The sequence below is a fragment of the Rhinolophus sinicus genome, chromosome 1 (assembly GCF_057876585.1).
Source record: "Rhinolophus sinicus isolate RSI-liver-muscle chromosome 1, RSI-T2T, whole genome shotgun sequence".
In the NCBI taxonomy this organism is placed as follows: Eukaryota; Metazoa; Chordata; class Mammalia; order Chiroptera; family Rhinolophidae; genus Rhinolophus; species Rhinolophus sinicus.
Window position 1 is genome coordinate 184,629,102 of NC_142501.1, and position 25,544 is coordinate 184,654,645.

The 25,544-nt window shown below is 38.1% G+C and overlaps 1 protein-coding gene across 1 annotated transcript in view; it reads right to left on the minus strand.

The window, feature by feature from the left end:
- Positions 1–1,894: 1,894 nt before the first annotated feature.
- Positions 1,895–25,544, minus strand: part of PAPSS1 (3'-phosphoadenosine 5'-phosphosulfate synthase 1) — a 98,203-nt gene continuing 74,553 nt past the window's right edge. Inside the window, exons 11-12 of the mRNA XM_019741988.3 lie at positions 21,931–22,160; positions 1,895–2,622 (exon numbers count right to left, since the gene is read on the minus strand). Coding sequence (XP_019597547.1) covers positions 2,484–2,622; positions 21,931–22,160 — 369 coding nt within the window. The 3' untranslated portion in view covers positions 1,895–2,483. The remainder of the gene's footprint in view (positions 2,623–21,930; positions 22,161–25,544) is intronic.

Sequence of the window (25,544 nt, forward strand, 5' to 3'; positions counted from 1 at the left end):
CGGTTTTAACGTAAAATACATTTTTTTTCACATCCCGCCTGTTATGATCAGGGTATCATTCAGTGACAAATGATAAGAAATTCCAGGTAATTTAAATAACAATGGAATTTATGGGAAGGTTCTTGGGTCTCTTATAGGATAGGAAAAGAGAATGAGGATTAGAAAATGGTCACAAACAAAAAGGATGTTGGTAGCAGACGACTCAACCAAGGTCATATCTTATCATTGGAATATTCTAGATAGGATACTACTTCTGCACAGGAGACCCAATTGCCACAGGTGCCACCTCCACTAGACACTCACTACCCCGAGGATCTTGACTGCCACCATGAAACCATGATTCATTATCACTGTTTCTACATCTTTGCAACACTTCCTACACGTCAACGTTTCAGGTGGGAATTTCTGAATTAGTTGAGTTGAGGTGCTGTCACATCTTAGCAGTCTGTGGTTGGAGAAGGAAAATCTATGGTGCCCTCAAACTTTGTAGACTTATATAAAGGACTTATCCCTAAATAAAGAGATCTAGATAATGTGGCACCAAAAAAGTAATAAGCTATCATCTCTAATTTTTCCCATAAACGTATCCATCCATACATGCTCTGCACCACCTGCTAATATTTTTATTCAGTATCTACTAGTGAATATATCTACTAGAAAATATCCACTCAGTCTCCATTTCTGTTCTATGTATCCACTTGCTCACTAATTGGTTCCCTCTATGACCCATTTTTATCTTTTCTTGATATTTTCCTTTTCTTTTCCTAGTAGTATCTTATCCCTTTTTGCCTTGACAATACGAGATCGGACCATTAAGTTCACAAACTCACCCTCGAAAAAGTGCTACAACCTCTTTGCTGAATATCACTATGGTCACCTTTGAAGTACTCCCCTGGGGAACCTATGCACCGACCCCAGCGCCTAGCCCACCCTTCAAAGCAATTTTGTAACTCTTTCTGGAATGGCCATCAGAGTTGTCATCGTATTACCCTTGATTCCCTGAATGTCATCCAATGTTTTCCTTTCAATATTTCTTTTATCTTCGGGTAAAGAAAGAAGTCATTGGGGGCCAAATCAGGTGAATAGGGAGGGTGTTCCAATAGTTATTTGTTCACTGGCTAAAAACTCCCTCACAGACAGTGCTGTGTGAGAGGTGGTGCATTGCTGTGATGCAAGAGCCATGAATTGTTAGTGGAAAGTTCAGGTCGTCTAACTTTTTCCCATAGCCTTTTCAGCACTTCCAAACAGTAAACTTGGTTAACTGTTTGTCCAGTTGGTAGAAATTCATAATGAATAATCCCTCTGATATCAAAAAAGGTTAGCAACATCATGGCAACAAGTTCGCGAACTTACTTGTCACACCTCGTATACTATATCCATGTATAGTCTGCCACCTTTTTATAATGCTGAATTTTCAAGGCCAGATCCTACAGGATAATTTCAACATAGAAAGTATGATTGCAAAAAACACTGGCATCTCAACTAAAATTGTATATCCAGCTCCAAAATAAGCATCTGCATTTGAATAATCAACTTGAGGATATTCCACAAAAATCAAACTTGATATACTGTCCCTCCCCCCCTCAACAATGGACTAATTGGCATCCCCCTATCTCCCTCTCTCATTCTCTATTACTGGTACAGCCATCTTAGTTTAGGTGTTTAAGAATATTAGACAGATATTTGGGGAAACAGGTTCAGGTTGTCGATAGGCTGAGAATGCATTATTTCCCCACTTAAAAATTCCCTATGAAATGTAATGTTAAAAACTAATTATTAAATTCCAGTAATGAAAGATGCCTGTATTTTCCCTCCTCCACCAGAAACTTTTCACAAAAAGGAAAGAGTATGTAAAAATAAATAAATAAAATAAAAATTAGAAGTATCACTTAAATAAGAAGTCAAAAGGTTTAATTTTATTGGATAAAGTTCATTCAGGGCTTACACAGATCATAGGAATACTTTCGATTACAACAGATAATAGATCAATAGCTTATCAGTAGGAAGGAAAAAAAGTTTGTATTTTCAACATAGAAAAAAAAAAATCTAATTGCTACAGATGTCATGTAATATTCCCAAAACAAGGTCTAGCCAAGTTTATTGTTTAGTGGATTTTTTTTCTTTTTTCAAGGGATGAAAAGTGGTATTTAATGTGTATACTATTGGTTACAACTAATGTAACAGCTTGAGAAAAATCATGAGACAGAAGCATAAATACAAAAAAGACAAGATTTTAAAATTGTACTGTAGGAATATTAACTATAATGAATGGAAAAGATACATTAAAACCAACAGTGTGTTACACTAGTTCAAACCAGAACTAACTCATAAAGCAGACCAAAACTGAGACTAGTTAAGGGAAATGGTCTGTTTTTAGAAATTGTGTCCAGACAGACACCACCACAATGAAATGCCAGCAGTAACTATGTGGTCCCCTCTGGTTACTCAGTGAAGTGTCAAAGGTGGAAGGACTGGTTAGCAGCTCAGGCTTTCTCCAGGGATTTGTAGTATTCCATCAGCACATTCCACGCCTTGGGAGCCATGAAACCTTCAGGAGGTTTCTGGCCATCTCGAGCGAGTTTGCGCATTCGTGTTCCAGAAATAAATTCAAAGTCTTCATGGCTGAAAGAGAGAGAAAAACATTATTTCACATTTTAAAAAACTTACAGTGAAATTTTAAAAAGCATGTGTCCCTTCCGTTCACAGTAAACAAGCTTACTGAAAAAAATTTTTGGACAAAACACAGTACTCATGAATATCAATGTGATTTCAAATTTTTCATTGAGCAAAAAAAACTAAAAAATAAAAAAACACCACACTATCGAAAATTACCCATTTACAGACCTAGAAAAATATTTTAATTGACATTTTTATTAATTTTATAGATTCACATGCAATAATAAGAAATAATACAGGAAGCTCTCATGTATCCTTTACCCAGTTTCCCCAATGGTAACGTCCTGCAAAACTATAGCATAATATCACAATCAGGATATCAGCATGGAAACAATCTACCGACCCTATTCAGATTTCCCCACTTTTATTCGTGCTCATTTTTCTATGTGTTTATTTAGTTTTATGCATTTTATCACATGTGGAGTTTTATGTATATACCACAGTCAAGATACAGAACAGTTCCAAAACCATGGCAATCCTTTGGGTTGCCCTTTTATAGCCATACCCATCTCACTCCCTCCTCCCCAGCCCCTGACAAGTATTAATTTAGAACTAAATTTTTAAAAAAATTAGATCTAATTTAGCTAGCACAGATTGAAAACTTTTTAGGAAGGTTGAATCTGAAAGGCTAAATGCATACTGCAACATTAAGTAAAAAAGTGGAATTTCATATTAGCGACAAGTGAGCAGCAATAATTACTATTATTTCATTGATGAGATACCACAAAGGTAATTTAGTTCTTCTCATCTTCATACATAAAAAAACACACAAAAGCCCTTACACTATTAAATACACAGCAACTATAGCTATGACACATATTGTCTACTGGCAATTTCATCCTCCTCCCTTGAACAAGAGAACCAACTAGAGAGCAGACTAGGACCCAGCAAGAGTTCTGAGTCATTAGATTCACCAGATCACAGGTCATGTTTACTCCTAGTCAGCAACTGTATGTTCCCTCCCTACTTCATTATCTGTGTAGTTAATATGAGGATCCAGTGAAATCATAAACTGCCAAGAACCTTTCCTTCTGGAGGTATGTCAGATACGTTTTAATTAATAATCACATTTCTAGAAATCTACTTTAAAGAAATAATCAGAAATGCAGACAAATATGCATAAAGATAGCTATCTGAAATTTATTTTATGATAGTAAAATATTATAAATAACCTAAAAGTTGCAGGTTCTATATAAATTATGGTACAGTGCTGAGCAGAATTATATAGTCATTAAAGTACAGCTAAGGATGTGATAAAATGTTCCTGACTTAATTAATGATAAGTAAAATAATCAGGGCACAAAATTTTATACACAATACCATTTCAATTTTGTTAAAATACAGGGTATCGGGCAGGGGAAAGACGGTTACAAAGAAATATATCCAAATGTTACTAGTGGTTATGTCTATGAAGTAATGTCACAGGTGCTTTTAATTTTTTTCATGCTTTCTGCAATTTTCTATAATGATGATTTTTATCAATTATCAATATCAAAATCAAAAAAATATCAAATTATTATCAATAACAACGGTTACAATGAACAAAAGCTTACTGTAAAAACCTCTATCCAGGAGTTCCAGTCAAGATGGCGGGATAGGTAAATGCTGTGCTGGCCGCCTCCCACAACCACCTCAAAATTACAACTAAACTACAGAATGACCGACAGCGAGAATCAATGAAGTCTAGCTGAAAAGATCCTATAACTAAGGATATAGAGAGGTAGCCACATCGAGGCTGGTAGCAGGGGCATAGATGCCCAAGAGGCTGATCCCACACCACGTGTGGCATTTAAAAATTGAGAGGTATATATCATCGGTGGAGATCACCCCTGGCGAGCGAGGGGTCCCAGCCCCACACCAGGTTCCCCTACCCAGGGTTCTAGTGCCAGAGAGAGAAGTCCGCATCACTTCTGGCTGGGAAAACCAGAGGAGAGTGCGGCTGAGTGAGCTGGAGGGCTGCTGGAGTCCCAGGTGATCCTCTTAAAAGGCTCCCCGCATGGACTTACTGACTGACTCAACTTACTCTATGCTGGGGCCGCCCAAAGGCACTAGGGACATATGCGGAGGAAATGAATTGCCTGGCTTCATGATGAGGGAGAGAGGGGTGGCTTTCTCCCAGACAGACCTGAATGCAGAAGCCACTGTTCTTTTGTTGAGCCCTTTCCCTGCTTAGCATGTACACACAGACAGGCACCATATCTAAGTCTCCATCAACCCAACATCAACATAACAGGACATGGCTAACATGCCCTGGTGATTCCCTGAGACCTCGTCTACCAAACTTGAGGGCCCACCTAAGCTGCTTTCAGTGGCTTTTCCGTACAAACGGCCTGACTTGGCTCATGCTGTGGACTTTCCTAAAATCTCTTAAAGGTTCACAAATCCCAAACAAGTAGTATCTAGCCTCAGTGCACCTCATACCTCTTGCTGAACAACCCCAAGCCTGGCCTAGTGGCAGCCAGCCTCGGTTTGCAGCTTAGCCTCTCCCAGGTACCTCCAAACTAAGCCCAAGTGGCAAACATTTGCAGATCACTTTGCAGTTTAGACCACGTACACAGGCAGTGGCTAACGTTGACCTGCAACAGAGCCCCTCCCAAGAGGCCTCAGAACAAACACACCTGAAGGCCAGCTTCAGACTACACAAGAGCACCACACAACCACCTCCATAAATGACACCCAAAGGGCAGACTGGGCAGACACCATAGTCCTGCTAAAACAAATCCTGTTCTGTAAGGTCAGCTCCTGTATAACTGCTCCTCTACTGTAGTCACAGCCAGTCCTCACAACCAAAGAGCCCAAGGGTTAATCCCTCCCACTGACATGCAAACAGCAACCAAGGCTCAACTACAACAGAAGAGCACACACAACCCACACAAGGGACACACTTGAAGCACCCGGCTTAGGTGACCAGGGAGACTGTGCCACTGGGCCCCGCAGAACACCTACGAGTAAGGCCACTCTACTAAGAATGGGAGACATAGCAGTGCTATGTAATACACAGAAACAAACACAGGGAGGTAGCCAAAATGAGGAGGCAAAGAAACACGTCCTAAATGACAGAACAGAACAAAGCTCCAGAAAAAGAACTAAACAAAATGGAGACAAGCAATCTACCAGATGGAGGGTTCAAAACACTGGTTGTAAGGATGCTCAGTGAACTTAGGGGAAGAATAGATGAACTCAACTTGTAACAAAGAGACAGGAAACATAAAAATGGAGATAACAAACATAAAAATGAACCAGTCAGAAATGAAGAATATAATACCTGAAATAAATACATTAGAGGGAAACAACAGTAGATTACATGAAGCAGAGGACCAAATTAATGATTTGGAAGATAAGGTAGCATAAAACACCCAAGCAGAACAACATAAAGAAAAAAGATGAGGAGAGTTTAAGGGGCCTCTGAGACAATAAAGTATAACAACATTTGCATGATAGGGGTACCAGAAGGAGAAGGAAGCAAGTAATTCAAAACTTATTTGAAGAAATAATGATGGACAACTTCCCTAACTTGGCAAAGGAAAGAGATATATAAGCCCAGAAAGCGCAGAGAGTCCCAAACAAGATGAACACAAAGAGTCCCATACCAAAACGCATCACGATTAAAATGCCAAAGGTTAACGACAAAGAATCTTATAAGCAGCAAGAGAAAAGCAGTTAGTTACCTACAATGGAGCTCCTATAAGACTGTCAACTGATTTCTCAACAGAAACTTTGCAGGCCAGAAGGGACTAACACAAAATATGCAAAGTGATGAAAAGTAAGGACCTACAACCAAAATTACCCTACCCAGCAAAGCTATCATTTAGAATCAAAAGACAGATAAAGACCTTCCCAGACAAAACAAAGCTAAAGGAGTTAATCACCACCAAATCAGTTATACAAGACATGTTACAAAGAATTCTTTAAGAAGAAGAAAAAAAGATAAAGAATATGAATAATAAAACGGCAGTAACAACATATCTATCAATAATTACTTTAAATGTAAATGGATTAAATGCTCCAATCAAAAGACAGCGTGGCTGAGGGGCGGCCGGATGGCTCAGTTGATTAGAGTGCGAGCTCTGAACAACAGGGTTGCCGGTTCGATTCCTACATGGGCCAGTCAGCTGCGCCCTCTTCAACTAGACTGAAGGCAACAAGCTGCTGCTGACCTGCTGGAGGGGCGGCCAGATGGCTCAGCTGGGTAGAGCGTGAGCTCTCAACAACAAGGTCACCACTTCAATTCCTGCATGGGATGGTGGGCTGCGCCCCCTGCAACTGAAAATTGAAAACAGCAACTGTACTTGGAGCTGAACTGCGCCCTCCACAACTAGATTGAAGGACAACAACCTGGAGATGATGGGCCCTGGAGAAACACACTGTTCCTCAATATTCCCCAATAAAAAATTTTAAAAAAAGAAGACAGGGTGGCTGAATAAACAAGAAAACAAGACTCCTGTCTACCGGAGATGCACTTCAGATTGAAAAACAGATTGAAAAACACACAGAGACTGACAGTAAAGGGACGGGAAAAAGATATTTCATGAAAATGAAAGCAAAAAAAAACAAACAAAAAAAACTTAGGGTAGCAATCCTCATATCAGATTAAATAAACTTTAAAACAAAGGCTATAACAAGAAACGAATAAGGACCCCATAATCCCACTTCTGGGTATATACCTGAAGAAACCCAAAACACTATTTTGAAGGGACATGTGCATCCATCTATTCATTGCAGCACTATTTACAATAACCAAGGTGTGGAGGCAGCCTGAGTGTCTATCAATGGATAAATGGATAAAGAAGACGTGGTATACACATTGAATGGAATATTACTCAGCCATAAAAACGAATGAAATCTTTTCATCTGCAACAACATGGATGGACCTAAATGGTATTGTGCTGAGTAGAGTAAGTCAGAGATAGACAAATGTCGCATGATTTCACTTTATGTGGAATCTAGAGAACAGGATAAACAAAACAGAAACAAGCTCAGCACTTTGATGGTTGCCAGATTGGGAAGGGAAAGGTGGGTGTGTGAATGGGGGGGATTAAGGGATACAAATTAATAGTTACAAAATATTCATGGGGATGTAGAGCATAACATGGGGAACATAGTTAATAGTATTGTAATAACTATGTATGGTGAGAAATGGGTACTGGATTTATCAGGGTGATCACTTCGTAAGTTATATAAATGTCTAATCACTGTTTTGTACACCTGAAACTAATATAATATTGTATGTCAACTGTAATTGAAAAAAAACATATTTTTAAAAATTTCTATCCAAAGTTCTTTGAAATTATTTTAAATAATGTAACCTTTAATTAACCTGAAACTTCAATCATTGGGAACATCACACCTGATGAAAGCAGATAAATAGGGTGCTACTGTAGCATTACTTCCTATTCTGGCTATTAACTCACAATTAAATGACAGACATTAGCAGTAGAGCATATCTGAACAGTGCTATGGACACAGAACATATTCAATAAATATTTACTGACCAGTTCTCTTTATTAGTTTTCTAATTAGGTAGTCAATAAATATTTGGTGAAATATGAAAGAATGAAAAGGTATATGTGTAGAAAAATTGTATTGGTTTAATACAGAACCATTCAGTCTTAAACGATTCACTACTTCATCCTCTGACAAATAAAAGGAGGGACACAGGGTTTCTGGTTGCTGTGGTTAATTTGAGCTACTCGTACATCCCCTTTTCTCTAAATCTGGATCATTCACACTAGAGAGTTCTACATGCCCTTCATGATCTCTTCAATAATCCTCTTCAGATCTGCCTTCTCTGACCTCACTCACCTCCACTTCTCTCAACTTCCACTAGTCAGGGGACCCACCATTTTCCTAACCTAGTTCATTTAGTCTATCTGTGAGCTCTTGGACTGTTCACTCAATAGGACTGGGCCAAGAAACAAAGAAGTACTGTGATTTCCTCAGGACCCAAAAGGTGCCCCAGCTTCTGGTCTCTCCTGCTTTTCTGACTTTTATTGTCTGTGTGCTCAGTGACCTACCTGTTCACTGGGCTTCTCACCCTTGGACCTGGTTATATTACCACCAGCCTCAACACACCTCCTGCATCTGGCCTACCCTATACCTGTCACGACTGTTATGTCCTAAGATTAACCCGACTCTTGGTCCTGGATCTAGTCCTACCTCTATCTCTTAGATTCATTGCTGGTCCCAATTCTGGCCTTTCTAACTCCTCAGTGAGGTACCCAGACTTCAATGAAGCCCTAGCCCCCTTTGAAAGATGTCTAAGAGTTTTATTCTGGAATACTATACAGATAGGGTATGAACATAAAATCATGTGACTGATGTAATCAGCCACCGGAATATCCATGTTAATGATGTTAATGCTGTATCTCCTACTATTAAGCAGAAGGCACCACTTCTTTAATTCACACATGTGACATCTTACCCTAGTCACCCTGTCTGCTCTTCCGAGTCCCTGCACTACCAGAAAGACAGGAAGATAGACATATACATTCAACTCAGTATTTCAACAGCTCTCACTTTCTTAAGTAAAACATCTTTTCAAATGTCTACACAAATTTTCAAAGATGATTGACGAAAAGGGTAACAGATATTGCTTCAAAGCAAGGTGGATTCAAACAGTTTAAATCTAGAGGGTATCTCCCACTTCTATCATGTGTTGAATACGCAAGAGAAATCAGAGCTCCTATAATCTACTGGCCCACGAAGGTGGGCTGGTTATCATAGTTGATACATGAAGTAAGTGATCATTTTTCTTTTACATGAATGACTACAACTTAAGGTGAGTAAAAGAAACTGACTGCATGTGAGATGGGCCTAGAAAAGAAGCAAGTCTATGAGAGATTTCAAAAAGAAGTCAAAAAAGTTCAGGTTAGAAACATAACTTTGTAAATTGATCAAAACTAAAATGAAAACTAAGTTTGAGAAAACAAACGCAGCAAAAGAGAAAGCATTTGTCAAAGGAGTAGGAAGATGATTATATGAAGGTGATGGAAAAAGATAAAATTAAAAACATCAAGGCCACAGAGGGGCTAAGGAAGATGGCCATGGCGGGGGGGGGGGGGTCAACACTGGATTTAGAAATCAGAATTTACATTTTCTTTGATTTTTAGTGTATGATGAAGAAGAGATGGAATGGGAAAATGGCAAAGACAGAGTGGAGAAAAGATGTGATTCCCTTTTTTTTATTTTTAAGGAAAAGCGAGGTCTTAGTAAGTGTATAGGCAGAAGACAATAAATGGAAAAAATGGAAAAAGGGAGAAGGATGAACACCAGGGGAGAGGGAACAGGAGAGAAATGAAACATGGAGAAGAAGGTCTGGAACAAAGAACAAAGGGAAAGGAGCTTGGACAACGAGAAGGGTCAAGAATGAAGAAAAGTGGTGACGGAAGGAGAACGGACTCTGGGTGGTGAACACACAATGGGATTTATAGATGATGTAATACAGAATTGTGCACCTGAAATCTATGTAATTTTACTAACAATTGTCACCCCAATAAATTATAAAAAAAAAAAGAATGAAGAAAAGAAACAGTGATGATTTGGAGTTAGAAGAAGGGGCACTTAATGCAGGATGGTTTCAATCTTCTCATTAAAGACACAAGACTGCCTTCTGAGGGTACCAAGAAAGCGTGTGGGAATGAATTGATAACTGAACCCATCAACACAGTCCACTTATCTGCAGGCCAGAGAGGTTCCACCTAAGGATAGGGTTCGCAGAGTTCAGCCTAGACCTCACGTCAGACAGGGAACTAAGGGAAGGGGTCCAGATCTTTCCAAATGTATCTAAAAATCCTTGCTCCAGCCTGATGTGAAGTTGGTTAGTTTAGCTGAGAAGCATTTGATACAACATTGATTGAATGTTTCAGTTCCTTAGGAGGTTCACTTATCAGCTCCCCAAACAAGCTTTACTGAGGAAAATTAGGACCCTAGAGCTTTCTGGCCACGTAAATTTTAAATTTTGATTTCAAAACAAACAAACAACAACAAAAAAAACACCCTGTGCCACATGATAAAGTACTTGCTGACAACGAGACACAAGAGAGTAGCAGCTGCTGGATGGTTCTATCTTGACTTTTTGATTAAAGAAAAAAACCAGACCCATTAAAGTCTTTTCTTTCCCCAGAATGCCAAGCTGTCTGAAATCCAGAAGTTTGTTTGCATTCCTTCTGAAACTGCATTTTAAAACCAAGGTCCCTAGGTACCTCTCTTCCTGATGCTATTTCACACTCCATCTGCCCTGCATGCCACAAGCATTTCTTCACATGAAACTGGAGTTTCTGCTTCCACATGGTGGTCGTTCCACTCCACCCTGGCTACAAAAAACACATTTCTTTCCCTCTGCCTCATACTTGTACTTCTATTTGTCACATACGGAGTTTGCTTTTTGTCAGAAGTCAAGTGCAAGGACTTGACACAAGAGTCACTATCTGCAATAAAATCAGTGTTCACAATTGTGTATTTAAATGGCATCGTTTTACAGAAACAATTTTAGTATATGTGCTGCCGAAGCGAGCACAGCAGAAACAATTAAATCAAGTAAAAACTGAGACATTCCGGGAATGACCTAAAATTAGTTCTGAACTTTACCTATTAGTAATCAGGAATCTGACAGAAGCTGAAAAAGCTACTAAATAAAGGACCTGAGGCTTTCACTACAAAGCAATTCTAATTAGGCCATCTAATTATACTAGCTAACCAATCTCTCATGGTATCTGAAAAAAGAAACACAAGTACGTTTGTTTTTCTCCTTCTCAAAACCACTTGGTCTTAGATTCTTATAATTCATAGCTGACAGAACGTCTGCTCTAAAAAACAACAACAACAAAAAAGGCAGGGATTAGAACAGTAGAGAGGGAAAAACCAGAGCATCTAGCAGAGTGTGTGGGACGCAGTGGGCCCAGCATCTTGTCCCATGTGGGACTCACTAACCACATGGGGCCAGCATCTGGACTCTTGGCCACTTGAAACTTTAGAATCTTTACAACCATCTGCTGTCTTTCAGTCCACATATGTGGCCATCAGAGCCACCAGCACAAGTTGTTCACATTGACAAGAGCAGGGTCAGCAGATAGCTCTTCAAGTGCATTTTTGAAGCTTCACGCTCCATCAGGTCAGTTTTTATAAAAAACGCTAACTAGACAATAAGCGATCAGAGAAAGACAGGAGAATTTCTTCCCTAATAGAACTAAACATAATGATGGTAACTTATAAATGAATCTAATGAACTATTTTGGTCCTATTTAACTTTTCATCCAACTTGAAAAAAGCTTATGTACAATACAGTGCACATCAAAGCACTAAGAATTCTTAGGAATGAGGTAAAAAAAAAAAAAAAAAGCTTCTCTTCAAAACCAGATAAATAGGTATTTATGGTTTTCTTTCCAGGAACTAAAAAGCACTGTTTGGCATCAGACGTGATCAATTTAATGATTTTTATCTCCAAACCAAACACCGACTGAAATACAAGGAAAATTTAATTACTAAAACCTAATTAACCAAAATCCTTAATTCATCATGTTTTCCTCCCAGTACCCCGTCCTATAAACAAAAGTTAGAGAACAGCTCCTCTCCGACATTCAGTCAAATATCGAATTGCCAGGGTTTCCTGAAGTCACTGCAGGCAACTCAATTTTAAAGCCCCTTTGAAAACATATTGGTTCTGTCTGTGTAACTCCTGTCTTAGCTGCAGGCCTTGTACAGGAAGCAGTCTCCAAGGATGGCAGCGTGCTCCTCAGAACAGTCCCTGGCAGTCTGCTGAGAGGGAGCTCAGCCACGTGCCTCATCCCAGGCGGTTTTATTTGGTGCTGGGCATCTGAGAGCTTCTGGGATTAACTTCCTGAAAACTGGGATCTGTTCATGAGTAATTAGAGGCTTCTTTCAGAAGCAGATGAAAACCGATGTACTCTTTTCCAGTTGAAAGCACAGAAGCCCAAAATTTTGCCCATCAAGATCTTTGTGAGTCCGTTTGAAACCCTTGTTCTCAAGCTCAGAGATAGAGAACACATTGGTGGTTGCCAGAAGCAGGGGGAATGGGTGAAGGAAGTCAAAGGTATAAACTTCTAGTTATAAATTAAATAAGTCAAGGGGATGTAACGTACAGCATGGTGACTATACTCAATAATACTGTATGGCATATTTGAAAGTTGCTAAGAAAAGCAGATCTTAAAAGTTCTCATCAGAAGAAAAAATTGTTTTTGGTAACTGTATGATGATGGATGTTAACTAGACGTAATGTGATCATTCCCCAATACACACAAATATCCAATCATTATTTTGTACTCCTAAAGCTAATGTTGCATATTAATTACCAAAAAAAGCCAAAACCCTGTTCTCCTATACTATGGTTGATTATAGATTTCATGACCCTTTATGGTAAAGAATGGATACACCCATCAGTGCTAGAGAAAAATGAAAAGGATCAAATGAGGCAGTTGTCTGGGAAATGTTTCCCTTGGTGCTTAGGGCAGCGTGATCTGGATCTCCCAGTAAAGCAGTACAGGTGCCCTTAACTGGTGCAAGGAAAACCCGCCTCAGTTAATTTTTCTCTAGCACTGATAGGTGTGTCCATTCATTCCACAAGCGCAGTCAAATCTGGTCAGGGTTTTGGGATAGAGAGAGAAGGAGCAAATCTTTGACCTGTTTTGGTTCAAAGCTATTTTTTTCCCCTGGCATTGAAATAGTAAATCTTCCAGTCTCTACCAGCTCACCAGCATTTTAGTTGGGGCCCTTACACTGTTGCCTGCTTCTCAATGCATGGCCCTGTAAAGCAGGGTCTCATCTCTGGCTCCCCGCACAAGAACGCAGGATACGGTGAGGTCAAAAAGGAACAACAATGGAGCCATAGATGGGGGAGTCATACCAGTATATTCTCAACGGTGGCTGGTCGAGATACAAAAGCAAACATCCGCCAGTACCCCAACAGGGGGTCTTCCCGCACCCCAATCTTGCACCCCAATCTCGCTGGCAGCCAGGCAAGACACAGGAAGTAGGATCAACAGGATCCACAATCCACAATATGCTTGCTAACCGCACTTGCTAGTGCAACCCACGCGTGCTAGCGTAGCCACGGCAGTTGTATCAGTGGCTAATGGCTCACTGGTTACAGCTGACGGCCGGCCATCTATTATCCGAGCCAGCACCTTTCCAAGTGAGGCTGAGAGCCTGGAAACTGCTCTCTGGGACTCCGTCCTTACAGTCCCTCTCCCTTTCCCCCACCTTTTATCTTTCAGATGTTGTGCCTGATTAAAAGCAGCACATGGGTATTGCTAGGTTTTATAATGAATATACCACATCTCCTTAAGATGTCCTATCATTCCTAGTATTAACCATAAAAAAAGATTACTTTTATTTCACTTCTAGAAAACATAAGCTTCTTTCTCACTTCTCTAGAATGTTTTCCAAAGAGGTGTCTATGAAAGAATGAAGACAAATAATGTACATTTCCATGCCATCTCTTTCTTTCCTGATCATAGGAAGTTTTCTATAAAAATTAGGGAGAAAGCGATCATTATTGGTTGATAAATGATTCTTAAGGGAGCAAAATCCACAAAAATCTTTGGTTTATGACTATTTTATAAAATGTAAAATCAGAACACTTTCAGAATCAAAATATTTGTTCTGTTACAGAAAAGCTAAAATTTACCTTGCAGATATATAATAATGATGGTGTTAGCAACACAATCACTATACTAATTCCATTGCACTTTTATACCTACCAATTCTTTCCATTGAAAACCCACCTGTCACCTCTGGAATTCCAGAGAATACTGAACTACTGTTGTTGTTTGTTTTGAAATACAGAGGGAGAAGAATATGGGGTGATATTAGATTTATACATTTAGTAAGAAAAAAAATCAGACTTTATTTAATATAGCAATTATACTGTAAGTCGTAATGATTGTGCCTCTTAAAGATGTTTTGAGTCAATTCATTTCTTTCAATCCCCCTGCGCAACCTCCCCAAACCTAAGCTGCCATTAACTCTCGCCTGCACTAATACACACCTTCACACTGAGGATTTTAATATCACAGTTTTGTGACCAAATATCTGGACCCTTTTTGCAATCTGGTCTCTGGCTCTGCTTGAGTGACTAAGCAGCTTTGCAGTTTGAACTCTGACTCTGTCTCCATGGCAAACTGCACTCTCTACACTGTCTATTTAACCATTACTTGTTTCACAAGTTTGTTTTGCAAGCTCCAAGGGAAAATGAGGTAGTGGCCCGTGTCCTGTGACACCCTCTGCTGACCAGGTCTTATGATACCAACCGTTGGCCATGTCTTGCGACCCTACCTGTTGATCCTAAATTAGTGAAGACTGGAAAGCCCGTCGCCATAACCAACCAGAAAATATATAGTGTATACTTAGAGCTTAGCAACCAATCCCCTTAGAGGACAGCTTCTTGTGGTTTTGCACTTAAATACCCTGCCCTACCTCTCCCTCCTCAGAACACACTTTCAGTTTGTACTGGAAGCTGTGTCTCACTGGCTTGCAAACAATTATTTTTGAGAATAAACCTCTCTTGATTTAAATTCCAGGGTCTTGGAAATTTGTTGACAATACTAACCTCCCTCTCATCTTGCTCTTTTCTATATTGCTAGGTAATTTCTATATATTTATGTGCCGTGTAGGTAATTTCAAACTTCTTTGTATTTATAAACACAGCAAGCATAGTTATTTTTGCAATCTATGTCTGGTAATTCTAGCTTTGGTGCTTTGTTTCCTCGTTTGCTTTCTCATTTTTGACTGAACTGTTCATTAAGCTGGTACGATTATTTATGGGAGTAAGTTGAGGCCTGGGACAAAGGTGGAACGCTCTAGGGCGGGTTTCTGTTTGCCTCTGCTGAACACTGGGAGGCTCGCTTAGTCAAGAACCACCTAAAACTCTTCATGGCATGAAAACTTTGGGGCTGTTTGCGTGTTTTGTTTTGACATCACCCAGGTAATCTGGGTTTGACCCACTGGAGCCGAGTTTTGAGCTTTTGAGCGTAAAGCTCAGTGCTCTGCTCCCATTCTCCTTTGGGGTAGGGGAAAGGACTGGGTTCCCTTCAGTTTCCTCCTTACACTTAGGTGGGAGCGTCTCCTGTTGGACTCCCACCTAGGTCAAGACCATGAAAGTCAATACTCAAGTTTGCTAGGTTCGGCAGGACAAAAGCTTCAATGTTCAGATTACCTGAAATACTAGCTTTCACTTAATAGTTTGGCCTTACAAACATTTTATCAGTGCTGTAACACTCTTATGAAAATGTTTTCTTTTATCCAGCATTTTTAGTTAATGTGTTGGGAGAATCAATCTGTATAACCTAACTTACCTAATTACCAAAAACATGAACTTAATATCTAATGCACACTGTACCACTTTCTTTTAAAAATCTATTCCCGTTCATACCTTTCAAAGAACTGCCTTATCTGGTCTCTGTCTATGTCATCACCCTCCTTTCATTCTCTGTTCTACCCCACCCTGGCCTTCTTTCCAAACCATCCATGAGTCATCTCACCTCAGGGCCTTTGCATATGCTTTTCCCTTTGTCCAGAATGCTATTACCTCCTTCTTTACCAAGGGAATGCCTACCTTTTTGGACCTCAGAGTAAATGTCACTCGCTCTAGGGACTCATTCCTGATAACTCAAATTTGGTCAGATAAGTACTAGCAGAGCTTCCTGGAAGTCTTTTGCAAAGCACTGAATTAACTGTGTTGTTAGTGGTATACTGTCTGTCTTCTTTAGAACATAAGTCTCATGAGGACAACAAGAATATCTGCCTATTTCCAACTATTGTACCCAGACCTAGCAATTACACGTACACAGTAAAGACTCAATAAATACTTAATAAATGAATAAAGCAAAGTCAGAAAGTTTTGTTAATTTCAATATACCCTGCTGATTTTCAAATAAGATACAGTTAAATAAAATATATTATATGATTTGATTTTCAAAGATATACATACTAGTACATCCCTAATTTGATTCAAATGTGTAGTAAAACAAAGAACACAACAGATTTTAAATTACATCTTATCTATTAACAGTCATGCAGTAACTCCCCACAGTAAAGTATGTGTAAAATCTACAAACATAGGATGAGACTTGTTGGTAAATTCATGCAATTACAGTCAAACTTCTACAAGTTTTCAGAAGAAACATCAAAATTAATAAAAACAAAGTATTTTATGAATTAATGGAAAAGAAAGTTCGCCGGTACTCTAACAGAAATACTTGTGCATTAGAAAGACTACTCGGCAAGAAAGGAATTCACACAAAAAATATTTCAAGTCTATGACAAGACTTGAATGTGAAGAGAGTAAGGTGAAAGAATAAAGGACTTCAAGATTCTATATAATGGGAAGAACAAGTAACCAAGGAAATTTAGGATCTGAAGATAAATGAAGGCAAAGGTAAAGGAGATTCTGGGCATGTTAAGTATATCAAGGAATCTAAGCAGAAACGCCCATTAGCGGGGTAGACAAGTCTATGATGGCCTTCATGAGCTTCACCCTATGGTGTTACTGCCATCATATGTCACCATATGGTAAAAGAATTTTGCAGATGTGATTAGTTACTAATCTATTGACCTAAAATAGTGACATTATCTGAGTCGGTCTGACCTAATTACTCAAGCCCTTTACAAGTAGAGGAATTTTCTTGGCTGATAGTAGAAGGGGAAGTCAGGGAGATTCGAAGTATGAAAGGGGTTCACCACAAAGGAGGTTCTATTGCTGAGATAGAGAGGACCCACAAGGAAGGACCTAAAAGTGACTTCTAGGACCAGAGAGCAATCCTCAGCCAGTAAGAAGACAGGGACCTCAGTCCTACAACAATAAAGAACTGAATGCTGCCAATGACAAGGGTCATCTTAGAAGTGGGTTCTTTCTAGAAAGTTCAGATAGGAGCCCAGCCTGGCCAGAATCAACCCTAGCTCACCCAGACTTCTGATCTCAAGAACTGTGAGGTAATAAATGAATACTGTTTTAAGCCACTAAATTTGTTGTAATGTGTCACACAGTAATAGAAAGCTACACAACTAGCAACTTGGAAACACTGAAGTGTATACTCATATAGCTTTAAGAATCCCGGCACAGAAACCACTGGGATAGATGAGCTCTACCATGAAAACTATATAAAAAAAGGAAGAATACATGAAAAAGCCTCAGAGGATGCTTACAATTAGAATGTGTGTTTTTTTAAATGACACTAATAGTACATGATTTAAAGTATACTCCAGCATTAAAAAATATGAAAGAAATAGTATATTAATAACGTGGGAATAACTGTACAGCAAACATTTATGCCTACCTGTCCCTTCATTTACCCATTGCCACCAGGCGCTCTCACTCGCGTGCTCTCTTTTCATTAGTTGCTATTTCAATAATCTGAACCATAATTTTACATTTACCCAAAGATTTACTGCATAAAGGAGAAAAATTACAAAAAAAAAAAAAAAAAAAAAAAAAGGAAAAGAATTATCTCTAAAAGTTTGTTTGTAATAGCTGAAAGAACAGGCTTTAATCTTGTAGTCCTTGAGTCACTATTATAGCTAACATGAACCTACTTAAGTACAAACAGATGATTTTTATCATAATTCCTATCAATAATGTCTTGCCTAAATCTTCATGAAGTTTGTTTTTTTCTCCCTAAGCCTTATCTTACACTGGTATTTACTCAAATCAAAAGGTACAAAATCATTAATTACATAAAAGTTGGCATTGAATAATGTCCATTAATCAAACATAAGACAACCTCATATGTGCATAATTAATAACTGTTTTCTCACTACATCAAAGACTATCGCCTTTCCATAAAATTTTAATCACTTTCCAACATATTCCCATCAACTTAATTATATTTGAACACAATGTAAAAAATTAGAAAACTAAGGCAGCTTTAAAGCTCCCCAAGTTACAATTTATTAAGATTTGGTAACTCAAAAAAATTCCAAGAAAATGAGCCACTCATGCAACTAATATAGAATTCATCATTGGAAAATCTTATGAGAACTGATGTAATTATTTAGCTTTTGAATGATTAAAAGAGAGAGACTCAAAGCAATACTATACAGATTTAACAAAACATGAAAGTTATCAAGGGCCTCTCAGCACATCAGTCAACTAACTACAGACAGATGTATTTTAGAGTCCTGCGTGTGATTAAATCAGCTGATCTTGCAAAGAAGCCATAGTAATGAAACATATAGGCACAAGGGACGTATAAAAGAAAAGCTCCATGTCTGTTTTGTTTTGTTTCCTTAACTCATCAAAATGGAAACTCACCTAAGTTTTAAGTATTTGGACACTAGCTGAATGATTGTATTTTTCTCTCTTCACACTACAACTGACTGATTATTACTTTCAAAAGAAATTATGCTCATAACGTCTTGTACACAATTAAACAAATTGCATGCTGGGTAAGAAACAAAGGGTTGCCTGGCCTAGTATTCCATCTCTGACACTATACGTCTTATAAACTTGCAGAAAGACGCTACCCTCATCAAAGGGTCTCAGCTGGCAAGCTTTCAAAAGAATTACCAACGTGTAGGCAACTCCCCAGACTAAGTACAATAGTCCCCCCTTATCCATGGGGGATATGTTCTAAGACCCCCAGTGGATGCCTGAAACCACGGACAGTACTGAACCCAATATATACTATGTTTTTTCCTATACAGACATCCCTATGATAAAGTTTAATTTATAAATGACACTAAGAGATTAACAACAAAATAAAATGAATTTATAATATACTGTAATAAAAGTTATGCAAATGTGATCTCTCTCTCGATTTCTCTCTCAAATTATCTGATTGTACTGTACTCACCTTTTCACTCCAAGGAAGCACTTTATAGCTTCTCTTTGGCCTACCTGAATTACCAGCATCACTACTCTTGCACTTTGGGGCCATTATTAAGCAACATAAGGGTTCCTGTGAAACCACGATAGTCAGTCTGATAACTGAGATGACTACTAAGTGATTAACAGGCAGGGAGCGTATACAGTGTGGAGACACTGGACAAAGGGATGATTCAGGTCCCAGGCAGGACAGAGCAAGATGGCATGAGATTCCATCACACTACTCAGAATGGTGTGCAATTTAAAATTTATGAATTGTTTATTTCTGGAATTTTCCATTTAATATTTTCAGACCACAGTTGACAGCAGGTAACTGAAACCATGGAAAGCAAAACTGGATAAAGGGGAGTACTGCAAATTATAATCTCTCATTTTGACCCTACATAATTTCAACTACAAAAGGACAGGATTGTATTCAAATCTTATTTAATTTATATTTTTACTTTCAATCACCTTCTGTGGTAATATAGCTCACGGTTCAATATAATTGCTTTTATTTTTCTTAAAATTCTTTTTTTAAAAGCTTCTAAGGCATACCTTTGGTATAATAATCTATTTACAACTCTTAGCACACCACTTTCATCGCTGCATTTTTTTTAGACAGAGAAATGGTATGTATGTGTGTATATAAATATATATAGGTATATGCACGCATGTGCACGCACACACAATTTTAAGGCCAAAACAAAACTAAACACGCCACGATTTAGAACTATTTCTAGGTGTCGGCAGTCTGATTTTGTACATGGGTAAAAATGTTCTGGTTTATTGCAAATTCTTCTCATGGTGTGGTTCAGAAATATACTGGAATCTGGGCCACATTTCAGATGTTCAGAAAATAATAGTCTAGAATTGCTCCTGTCTTGAATTCCACACCTACGCCATAGGGAACATTTAGTTCTTTTATGCTTGCCTGTACCAGTTACATAAGCCTTTTCTGTTCATTGATTCAAGATTTTCCTGTATTTTAGCTACAGTTCATCACTCGGAATATGAGAAGCCCACAAATTCCTCTGACTTCATTGATAATAGTCTTTCTTTAATCAGATAATTTATCATTTATCTCAAAGAAATTAAATGACACCACACTTTGTCTCTTTTAGAACAAAATGTTTTAATTTTTAGAAAGGTTTCTTTTTCTTTCTTGTCCCCATTATAAAATGGGCCACACCAAACGAGGATACAGGGTCAGGGTCAAGATCATTACTGAACACAGCGTCAACTATAAAGTACTACAGGAAAAAGGAATGAGAGCACTCAGGTGAGAGGTTATCTGAGTACGGTCAATTATCTATCAGTACCTGTCAGTAGAGGCGACAATGATAAAACATAAATAAAAACTCATTATTGGTTCTATTTGTTGAACATGAATTGTAATTTGCACTTAAAAAAAAGGAGGTATATTAAATAAGCATCAATCAAGAAAACAACTCATATGTATAAGTACCTACTAAGACGTAAAAATAACTAAGGGCTACAGATCATGAAAACAACTACAACTGGAGCTAAGCGGGAATCACCTTGTCCATGGCTATCATTCTAGAGATGAAGAAACGAGGCCGGAGATCCTGCAGGACTTCCAAGTCCCATAGCAAGGATGGGCTTGAACCCATGATTTCACATTCTAGAGACTCACACTCTTCTAGTGCCACTCTAAAGTTACAGAGTGTACTATCTATTGGTATATATCATCCACAGATAGAAATTAATACAATTGCATCAGTCAAAGGGAGATAAATCCATGCTCAATACTACCAATAATTCGTACTAAAAGCTTGTGAGTTTTTTGCCCCTCCCAAGATCTCTGAAGAAAGAAGCTACATTCTTAGGGGTCAGGAGTGTGGGCTCTGGAGCCACAGTGCTTGGGTTCAACTGCTGGGCTGCCATTTTTTGGCTCTGTGACCTTACAGAATTATTTCCCTTTTGCATGCCTCAGCTTACTACTAATCTATAAAAGGGGGGTAATAGCAGCACCTCCCATATAAGATTGTTGTAGGAAACAATTAATTTAATATCTGTAAAGCAATTAGGACAGTGTCTATCACACAGTGGTTGCTAGAGTATTAAATTCTCACTCACGACACAGATGCCCTAGACTTAGCAGAATAATTAGTCACCCTTAAGTCCTTAGACCACTTCCATATGCTCAGTAAGATAAAGGAGATATGGCAGGCATAGAAATGCCAATACTGCCTTTAAATCCTTCACAGTAAAATTCCCCACGTCATGAACCATGAAACCAGATTCAATTTTTAGTTCTGCAACACTGAAAAATTAGTTTCCTTGGTTTGCCTTTCTCTGAAATGGGAACAACAAAGCTTGTTATCAGTAAAGTTGTTGTAAAGAAACAATACGTTAAGGCCCTGGGAGATCAGGGCACAAGGTGCTTCGCAGAGTTGTGCAGAGAATGTAAAACTTACTGTTCAGCGTCATAGTAGTCCATATGCTTCTTTTTTTTGTTGTAAGCTGCAACTCGAAAGGGCACTATTTCCAAAGTGATTAGGCCAGGGGCCATTGTCAGCACTTTGGCACCATGAGTTGGCTCATACAGATCCTTCCCTGTTTCTGGATGAGGCATACCGGCAGGGTCTCGTCCAACAATGTAAAAATTGGCTCCTGCAACCATCCGTGCTCTGCAATGCCACTGGACCTGGAATAAAAGCTTTCATATTAGATAACTGTGCTTTTATGACTACTATCGAGAAGTGGTAAATGGATAACAAATGCATATACTTCTTATACGATCGATATCTATCAGCAGGGAATCACAACAAATTTAAATGTATCACCTTAGGAAGGCAGAACCAGAATTGGCAACCGCTACCCACCAAAAAAACCAAAAAGCATATGTGTACAAGGGTTCATGTATACACATTTATACTTTATACTTATAAAAGATACGTGAGTACATACATGTATGATTTTGCATAACTACCACTTGTCACACATATAATTCAAAATTTAACCCCTGAGGTTAGAAGTCAGGCTAGTGGTTGATACTTTGAGAGAAGTAACTGGTAGTGGTAATGTGTTTTCTGTTTCATCTTTTTTTTTTTGAAGTTTTATTGAATATACCTGACCAAAAATATATTTAAAAGTATACAACATGTGCCTGATCACTGCATTGTACATCTGAAGCTGAACAATAATGAACGTCAACTACAAGTTTGTGTGTGTGTGTGTGTGTGTGTGTGTGTGTGTGTGTGTACATACTTACAAGAAGCGGAGTACAGCATTAGGAAAAGAGACAGTGGAAATGTAGTGGCTGTGTGCGATGTCAAGGGATAGTGGATGGGGGAGGGGGGTTCACACAGTGTGAGGGATATAAATGATAAATATCTAAGTATTACTTTATCTTGTGCACCTGAAACTAATAAAAAAAGAAGTATACAACATGTATATATTTAAAGTATACAACATGAACCCCAAAGATCCACCAAAAAACTATTAGAACTGATAAATGAATTCAGTAAACTAGCAGGACACAAAAATAATATTCAGAAATCAGTTGCATTTTTATACACCAGTAAGGAATTATCAGAAAGAGAGATTCAGAAAACAATCCCATTTACAATTGCATTAAAAAAAAAAAAATACCTAGGAATAAATTTAACAAGGTAGTAAAAAAAACCTGTACTCAGAAAATAAGACATTGAAGACAGAAATTAAAGAAAATACAAATAAATGGAAGTATATACAATGCTCATGGATAGGAAGAATTAATTTAGTTAAAATGACCATACTACCCAAAGCAATATATAGATTCAATGCAATCCCTATCAAAATACCAATGATATTTTTCACAGAACCAGAACAAATAATCCTAAAATTTATATGGAACCATGAAAGACTCCGAAATAGCTGCAGCAATCTTTGGAAAAAAGAACAAAGCTGGCAGCATCACGCTACCTGATAGCAAACCATACTACAAGGCTATAGTAATCAAAACAGCATGGTATTGGCATAAAAACAGACACATAGGTCCATGGAACAAAATAGAGAGCCCAGAAATAAATCCATGCCTATATGGTCATTTAATCTATGACAAAGGAAGCAAGAATATACATTGGGGTAAAGATAGTCTATTCAATAAATGGTGCTGGGAAACCTGGGCAGATACATGCAAAATAAATGAAACCTTCTTACTCCATATACATAAATAAACTCAAAATGGATTAAAGATTTGAATGTAATACTGAAACCATAATGGGAATTATGGGAAGTAAATTCTCAGACATTACCCTTAGTACTATCTTTACTGATATGTCTCTTCGGGCAAGGGAAACAAAAGAAATATGCAAATGGAACTATTAATACATCAGACTATAAAGTTTTTGCACAGCAAAGAAAACAATCAACACACAAAAAGACAACCTACTGAATGGGAGAAGATATTTGCCAATGATAACATCTGATAAGAGATTAATATCCAAAATTTACAAAAAAACTCATACAACTCAACACCAAAAAAACAATCAATCTAATTAAAAAAATGGGCAAAGGACCCAAAAAGACATTTTCCAAAAAGGCCATAGAGATGGCCAATAGATATATGAAGAGATGCTCAACGACACTAATCATCAGAGAAATGCAAATGAGATGTCACCTCATACCTGTCAGAATGGCCATCATCAATAAATCAACAAACAACAAGTGTTGGCGAGGATGTGGAGAAAAGGGAATGCTGTGTACTGTTGATGTGACTGCATATTGGTGCAGCCACTATGGAGAACAGTGTGGAGGTTTTCCAAAAAATTAAAACTATCTTATGATCCAGAAATTCAACTCCTGGGTATCTATCCAAAGAAATCCAGAACACGAATTTGAAAAGATACATGCACCCCTATATTCACTGCAGCACTATTCACAATAGTCAAGATATGCAAGCAACCAAAATGCCCACTGGTAGATGATTAGATAAAATAAATTGTGGTACATATATAGAATGGAATAATACTCTGCCATTAAAAAGAATGAAACTGTACTATTTGCAACAACATAGATGGACCTAGAGGGTATTATGCTAAGTGAAATAAGTCAGACTGAGAAAGACAAATACCATATGCTCTCATATGTAGAATCTAAAGAACAAAACAAATGAACAAACAAAACAGAAGCAGATTCATAGATACAGAGAACTGATAGCTACTAGATAAGAGGGGGACAGGGGGGCTGGGTGAGAATGGAGAAGTGACTACGAAATCCAAATTGGTAGTTACGAAATAGTCACAGGGATGTAAAGTATACTATGTGCAATAGTCAGTAATATTGTAATAACTATGTATAGTGTCAGATGAGTACTAGACTTATCATGGGGGAATCACTTCATAAATTATATAAATATCTAACCACTATGCTGTATACCTGAAACTAATATAAAATAATATTGAATGTCAACTACAATTCAAAAAAATAGTCACGGGATGTAAAGTACAGCATAGAGAATATAGTGAATAATACTGTATTAACTGTACAGTATCAGATGGGTAATAGACTTATTAGGGTTATCACTTTGTGAGGTATATAAATGTCTGATCACGAGGCTTTTGTATACCTGAAACTAATTTAAAAAATGAAAAAAAAGTATACAACACGATGCCTTGATATATGTATACACTGAAAAACATCTACCACAATCAAATTAGTTAACGCATCCATTCCCTCACATGGCTACCTTTCTGTGTGTGAGAACCCTTAAGATCTACTCTCTCAGCAAATTTCCCTAAGGTTCCCTCTTTATCTCTCCCTCCGTCACTCTGATTTAAGGTTCCTCTTTATATCGTTAATTTTCAACAAACTATGCGCCTACATGTGGTTTTCTCTCAATTAGTTTTCTAAGATTCATTAGGCTTCTTGAATTTCTAGGTTGATATTTTTCACCATTTTCAGAAAACATTCAGTCATTTTTTTCAAAACCTTTTTCTGCCACTCTGCTCCTTTTTCTCTCTCTGCTCCTTTCAGAACTCCAATTACGCATACGAGTATGTTAGATGGCCTGACTGATAATGCCTACAAGTCACTGGGCTCTGTTCAT